Source organism: Eptesicus fuscus, chromosome 22, assembly GCF_027574615.1.
Source record: "Eptesicus fuscus isolate TK198812 chromosome 22, DD_ASM_mEF_20220401, whole genome shotgun sequence".
Classification (NCBI taxonomy): Eukaryota; Metazoa; Chordata; class Mammalia; order Chiroptera; family Vespertilionidae; genus Eptesicus; species Eptesicus fuscus.
In genome coordinates this window covers 36,770,593-36,777,622 of record NC_072494.1, presented here as the reverse complement: position 1 = coordinate 36,777,622, position 7,030 = coordinate 36,770,593, and the positions used below count along the sequence as shown (strand labels likewise).

Here is a 7,030-nt window from a genome sequence, read left to right as displayed (position 1 = left end):
ACAAGGGGGTTGTTGGGTCTTGGGGAGGCGGGCCTTCCACCAAACAGACACCATTTCTTCCGACTTCAGCTGCTTCCTGACGTGGGACAAGCCTCCGTTTCCCAAACCCCAGTCGTGATCTGGCCGGGTCACCAGTTTTGCGTTATGTTCTTCCTACCCGAGAAGGTGCGGGGTGCTACTTCTGTAGCCGGACGTGTCCTTTGTCTGCGGGACCTAAACCACAAACATTGCTTTCTCACGGTTCTGGGAAGGGCAAGGTCAAGGCGTCTGCAGGTGTGGTTTTGGTGAAGGCCTGCTTACTGGTTCGTAGATGGCTCTTTCTTCTGGGCCAGAAACTTGATATTGCTAAACACCCAGGCAGCATCCGACTTGGACTTCTCTGCAGTTATTTTTTATTTTATATATTTTATTGATTTTAGAGAGGAAGGAAGAGGGAGCGAGTGATAGAAACATCAATGATGAGAGAGAATCATTGATTGGCTGCCTCCTGCACGCCCCCCACTGGGGGATCAAGCCCGAAACCCAGGCATGTGCCCCTGGCCGGAATCGAACCTGGGATCGAACCTTCAGTCCTTAGGCCAACGCTCTATCCACTGAGCCAAACCAGCTAGGGCTGCAGTTATTTTTTAAATGTTCACTCTTTTACTGGGCGGGCGGGGGAGGGAAGGGGAGGTGGGAAGAGGGGGAGAACGTGCGCGCGCGCGCTAGAAGCATTGATCTGGGTGTGTGTGGGGGGAGCCACTTGGCCCCTTGCTAACAGTAAAGCCGCCTTAGAACCCGCTGAAGAGCCAGTTGAGGAGAGAAGGGGAACAGCCTTGCGAAAATTAGCCCCAAATCAATCACACCCGGACGAGTTGGCAGCGTTTCCTTTATTGATTCAGGACGGAAACTCCAGGCGCCCTCCCATTGCGCGGCTCCGCGTGCCCAGAGCGCGGGTCAGTCCGCGGTTGGACGTCCCCGGCCCCTGGGCGCCTCCCGGGGGCGCGGCCCGCCTGCCTGCCGCCGGCCGTAGCGCAGGCCGAAGGAGTTCCAGTTGAAGGCAGACAGGCCCTGCTCCCGCCGCACCAGCGCCTCGCCCGGCGCGGGAGGAACCCGGCGGCTGCTCGGCTGGCACAGGGCTGGCCTGGCCCCCTCTGCGCTCTCGGAGGCCGCGCACCGCCGGCTCTGCTCTCCGGCGACCCCCAGCGCCAGGGGGCCGAGCTGCTGGCCTAGGACAGAGCCACAGGGAGAGACTGCGTGAGGCCGGGCGAACCTCTCAACACCCCCTAGCAGCCCATCCTAGGCTTTCCCTTTGTTCCTTGGCCCCCAGGAAGCTCAGAGCTCAAGGGCGGCTGGGAGCACCAGCATCTGAGCGTGGTGGGTAGGCCATTGGCTCCTCCCCCTTTCAACACAGCTTTGATTTCAAATGTTTTCCAGAATTATCTGCAATACATTTCCTGTGAAATTATTTCATTTTAGGAACCAAACGGGGCGGGGCCTGGAAAGAACACGGAGGTGTTTGCTAGAGGTTCAGCTTGGCTCACGGCCTGATCCTGTGTCGGGGTTCTGCATCAGGCTCCCCAGACGGCCTGCGAGTCCCTGGGGCAGGTGGGGGCCCTGCTCACTCATCTCACCTCTCAGAGCGCCTGACACAGGGCCTCGCACATAATAGCGCCTCAGTAAGTGCTTGTTAGCGATAGAAAAGCTAATGAAAAGCTTGTAGCTGCAGAAATCAAGAAAGTGGAGCTAAGACCAGGTGCCCCCACAGCTCCCAATAAGTGTAGCTCCCCAAATAAGCGATGTCAGGGCTTAGCGAACAGCAGCAGCTTAGCTGGGTCACCTCCCCAGGGGGAGGGGGGTGATCTCTCCTCTTCATCCTGAGGGTGAACAAGGCTAACTTGGAAGGCACTTCACATGCAATAGCGCAACTTGCTCTGAGTACACAGCGACCCCAGCCAATCGTGGCAAGAGACGCGTGGGAAGGAGGCCTGGTGTGTGAGTGGGCGTGCGCTGCTTGGCTTGGAGGCCCACGCCTCAAGGCCCTGGCAGACCTGAGAGGAGCGGGGGCATGTCCAGAATTCGTGATCATCTTCCTAGCCCAGTGGTCAGCAAACTCTTTAGTCAACAGAGCCAAATATCAACAGTACAACGGTTGAAATTTCTTTTGAGAGCCCAATTTTTTAAACTTAAACTTCTCGTAACGCCACTTCTTCAAAATAGACTCGCCCAGGCCGTGGTGTTTTGTGGAAGAGCCACACGCAAGGGGCCAAAGAGCCGCATGTGGCTCTCGAGTTGCCGAGGAGGTCCCCGGGCCTGGCTCAGGTGGGAAGGGACGAAGGCTTCCTTCCCTGTCACGCCTGCCACCCCAGCGGCAGAATCGCTTCTCGGGCGGCCTTTGGTGGCCTCCCCTAAAGCCTTTCCCCCACAACAGCCCACAAACTCGCTGCCGCCGGGGCAGTGGTGAGGTGCTTTCCACCCAGAAAGGACATCTGGTCCTGGGAGAGGACACACTCCTGGCAAAGGACACTGGGGGCGGCGTCCTCCCGGGGCTGGGCGAGTTCAGGGGCGCAGTGAGAGCGCGTGTGTAGTACGCTCCGTGCTCCGAGTCCCGTAGCCAGAGGAACTGCGGCCCAGAGAGGCTAAGCCGCGGTTCCTGCTGGCCCGGAAAGCTGAACCAAGCAGTTAAGCCACAACTCCCGCTCAGAGACACCCTCTCAGGGAGCTCGCACCTGCTGGCCTTCCGCAGTGTTTGGGAGGCGTCTTTACATCTTTGGGCTTCAGTTTCTCCAGCTCATCGGTACCATAGTAACCCATAAGATGGACAGGATTTGTCCTTTTGTTTAGGTTCTCCCACCCCATCAAGGGACTGGGGTCTCTGATGAAAGAAACTTGCATCGTCAATTCCTTCCCCGCAGATCTTCCCAGAGTCTGAAAAGGGTGGTCAATCTCACTTTGAAACCACTGGCTGGCTCCCTCCCAGCCGCTCCCCCCGACAATGCGTACCTGTGGCTCTAGGATGCTCGGCGGGCGCCACCTTTTCCAAGGTGTCCCTGAAGGAGATGGCACAGAGGAAGAGCACCAGCTGCCAAGAAACCAGCAGGTGCATCCTGGTGAGACGGGCAGGTCCTGGCAGGGCCCTGGGGCCGAGACAGAGAGAGGGAGGAGGGACTAGGTCAGGCACAGGTCCTGGCTGGGAGCTGGGGCAGAGCCCCAGGTGAAGGGAGCAGCCAGCCTCTGCCCTTGGAGACCCCACTGGAGGGCTGAGTCCCAACAGACATGTCATGGAAACGGGACGGACACCACGTGCACAGTCTAGTCAAAGCGGAACTCATTCCAGGTGAGGGTCATCAGGGGGGGCCTCCTGGATGACGGACAGGAAGGAAGGAAGGCTCCCTATGGGTGGGAGGGGCAGGATGGCTCAGGTTGGAAAGTGGCCAGAATCTCAGGTTTGCTTGAGAGGAATGTTGGAGAAATGAGGGGGGAGAATGATGAGCAGGAGTGAGCAGGGAGGGGTGACGTGAGGAGGGCCAAGGAGTTCCACCTCACGGCGGACTTAGGTCCAGAGATTCTCCCTGGAGCCTGGCACTCCCCTCCATGCTGAGCTCTGCGTACACCCAGACTCTGTGCTCCACTCTCCCCCTGAGCACGTGCTGCTCAAACCCGGCCCGCTTCCTCCCTGCTGTCATAGAAACGGAATCCTTTCCCTTCTTCATGAGCAGGAATCCTTTCCCTTTGACAGCCCGAAGACCGCCATTAAGCTGTCTTACTGCCTCGAATTCAGGGAAGAGAAAAGCCTTCTCCCGACCTGTCAGGTCGCGTGTCTCCTCATTGTATTTCCTGCCGGCTCTGAGAGGATGGGCATGGAATTGGCCTCAGAATGTTGGCTGTTGGGATGGGAGCTGTGGACTCACTCTGACCCTCACTCCAACCTCTTTCCCTTTACCCTCTGCTGCCCCCTCCCATCTCTTCCAGCTCCAAGTCTAATTTCTCTTTGAAAAAGTCCTCAGACACTTGGAGGGGGTCCAGCAAACATGATTAAAAGCAAACTAATGAGGAGGCAGGAGAGCTGCAGGTGGAGCCAAAGGGTGTGGATGCCAGATCTAAGGCCCCGAGCCACTCTGGGGTGGAGTGAGGGGCCATGTGTGCCCACCAGCCCCATCAATCCCTCTGTTCACCCCCACGCCCCATTCCCTCCTCCCTCCAGGACCCAGGCATGGCGTGGAGGGGAAGAATCCTGAAATGGGGTCAGAAGTTCTTGGATCTGACCCCAGCTATGCCCGCCCTCCCCATGAGACAGGAGCAAGTCACCCCCATCCCTGGCCTTAGTGCTCCACCTGTAAAACAGGACCATTGGGTCCGACTGGCCACCGAATGTCCCCATGGATGGCCCCTTATCCTTGCAGACTCTGATTCTGTGGAACCCAGACCATGGCCTTCTGCACCTGCCTTAAAGGGCGGGGAGTAGAGGCAGGATCCATTCATTAGAGAGGCGAGTGTAAAACCACTTTTGTGTGGCTTCAGACTGTGGGTGCACAGGGTCCAGGTTATTTTGGAAATCATTTCTTGAGTACTGACTGGGTGCTGTGTTAGGTGCTAGGTGCACAGGTGCCATGACACAGGGGCTAGGGGCTAGGTGCACAGGTGCCATGACACAGGGGCTAGGGGTTAGGGTGCACAGGTGCCATGACACAGGGGCTAGGGGCTAGGTGCACAGGTGCCATGACACAGGGGCTAGGGGCTAGGTGCACAGGTGCCATGACACAGGGGCTAGGGGTTAGGTGCACAGGTGCCATGACACAGGGGCTAGGGGTTAGGTGCACAGGTGCCATGACACAGGGACTTGGGGCTTGGTGCACAGGTGCCATGACACAGGGGCTAGGGGCTAGGTGCACAGGTGCCATGACACAGGGGCTAGGGGTTAGGGTGCACAGGTGCCATGACACAGGGGCTAGGGGCTAGGTGCACAGGTGCCATGACACAGGGGCTAGGGGCTAGGTGCACAGGTGCCGTGACACAGGGGCTAGGGGCTAGGGTGCACAGGTGCCATGACACAGGGGCTAGGGGCTAGGTGCACAGGTGCCATGACACAGGGGCTAGGGGTTAGGTGCACAGGTGCCATGACACAGGGGCTAGGGGCTAGGTGCACAGGTGCCATGACACAGGGGTTAGGGTGCACATGCCATGACACAGGGGCTAGGGGTTAGGTGCACAGGTGCCCTGACACAGGGGCTAGGGGTTAGGTGCACAGGTGCCATGACACAGGGGCTAGGGGTTAGGTGCACAGGTGCCATGACACAGGGGCTAGGGGTTAGGTGCACAGGTGCCATGACACGGGGGCTAGGGGTTAGGTGCACAGGTGCCATGACACAGGGGCTAGGGGCTAGGTGCACAGGTGCCATGACACAGGGGCTAGGGGTTAGGTGCACAGGTGCCATGACACAGGGGCTAGGGGCTAGGTGCACAGGTGCCATGACACAGGGGCTAGGGGTTAGGTGCACAGGTGCCATGACACAGGGGCTAGGGGTTAGGTGCACAGGTGCCATGACACAGGGGCTAGGGGTTAGGGTGCACAGGTGCCATGACACAGGGGCTGGGGTTAGGGTGCACAGGTGCTAAGACACAGAGTTGCTGCAAGCCCTCTTCCCCTGTCTCCAGAAACTGGAGTCCTCAGACAAGAAACTGAGTCCTGAGCAGACCATTGGAAAAGAACACTGTTAGCGACAGGCCGAAGGTGTGTCGGTATAAAGGGGTCTTGGGGGCCTATGGGAGCCAGGCCTGGAGGGTCCAGGCGGGTTTCTGCAGGGGGTGGCACCTGAGCTGAGTTTCTGAGCGAGAGTCAGGCAGGTGACTGCCAGGAGGGGGGCTCTGCTGGAGGGAAAGCCAGGAGTGTAAGGAAGGGCCCCCTGGGGCTTCACCGGAGGGGAGCGTCTGAGGCAGAGAGGAATGTGTGGAGACTTCATTTCAGAGGGAGCCTTCTGGCTGCTCTGCAGAAGCGGGTGGTGAGGGAGGGAGGGGGGAGCGGGCAGGCTGTGTGCGCCCCTGGCCTCTCCCCTTCGCCTCCTCCCAGCACGTACCATGGTGCCACGTGACAGTTCTGCGTTTCCTGCTGCTAGTTCACACACACACACACACACACACACACGCACGCACACATGCACACACACACAAGCACGCGCACACATGCACACACATGCACACACACATGCACACACGCGCGCACACACACATTCGCCCGACTCTTAACACACGTGAAATGAATTGCTTGGAAAAAAGCCGTCAGCTTCCAAGGGCCCACGTGGCTGTCCTCTGGGGGTACTTTTTGTGGCCCCCCACCCGCTTTTGAGCCTAGTGAGAGCAGAAATCCAGGCATGGTTGGGAAGCTTTTGAATGGGGTGGCTCCTTCCCTGGGGTGACCTTCCTAGCCGTGCGAGAGGCTCTTTGGTTGTGTTTGTATTTGCCATCCGCAAGTTGGAGAACGAGCTCAGAGGAGCCCTGCTGAGCCCATGTGCCCTGAGGGGTTCCCCAGCTTCCCCCTAAAGGCTCCCTGGCCCCTAATCCCAGCCACATAGTGCACACAGTAATCACAATGAATTGCAACTATTCCTGCCCGAGAGGAGTCCTTGAGAGGGTCCCTGAGAGGGTCCCAGCCTCACAAATCAAGTGCAAATCAAGGCATTGGCCAATAACCTGGCCGGCCTTGTGACCAGGACCCATCAGCCCCACTTCCCTGCCTGGGACACCTCCGCCAGTGTTGGAACTGAGTTCCTGCTCCCCTCTGGGGAGCCTCCCCGAGCCTGGGCAGACCCCTCCCCCAGCGTGGATGCCCAGCGCACCTACCTGGCTCCGTCCTGGGCCCGGCGGGTGGGAGCTCCGCAGGGTGTCTGGTGGGTGAACACCGGCAGGGCGGGGAGCTGGGCTCGCTCTTGCCAGCGCCCTGATCACATCGCTGCCCCTTTTATAAAGCCCGGGGTGACGTCTCCAGGCACTGGCCCCCTGGTCTCCCTCTCCCTCCTCCGCAGACCCCCCTAGTGAGCAGGCTGCTGTCTCCCGC

General features: G+C 59.1%; 1 protein-coding gene across 1 annotated transcript; it reads right to left on the bottom strand.

The window, feature by feature from the left end:
• Positions 1 to 936: 936 nt before the first annotated feature.
• On the bottom strand, positions 937 to 3,085 carry KISS1 (KiSS-1 metastasis suppressor). Its single transcript, XM_008154284.3, has 2 exons — positions 2,983 to 3,085; positions 937 to 1,208 (listed from the first exon to the last, which is right to left on the bottom strand). The coding sequence occupies exons 1-2, from the start codon at positions 3,083 to 3,085 to the stop codon at positions 937 to 939; spliced, it is 375 nt and encodes a 124-aa protein (XP_008152506.3).
• Between the last annotated feature and the right edge of the window lie 3,945 nt (positions 3,086 to 7,030).

Bases quoted from the DNA above. Each gene is read 5' to 3' on its own strand.
- KISS1 (XM_008154284.3), bottom strand. From the start codon at position 3,085: ATGCACCTGCTGGTTTCTTGGCAGCTGGTGCTCTTCCTCTGTGCCATC. The intron at 1,209-2,982 runs GTACGCATTGTC...GCTCTGTCCTAG, and splicing joins CGAGCATCCTAGAGCCACAG to GCCAGCAGCTCGGCCCCCTG.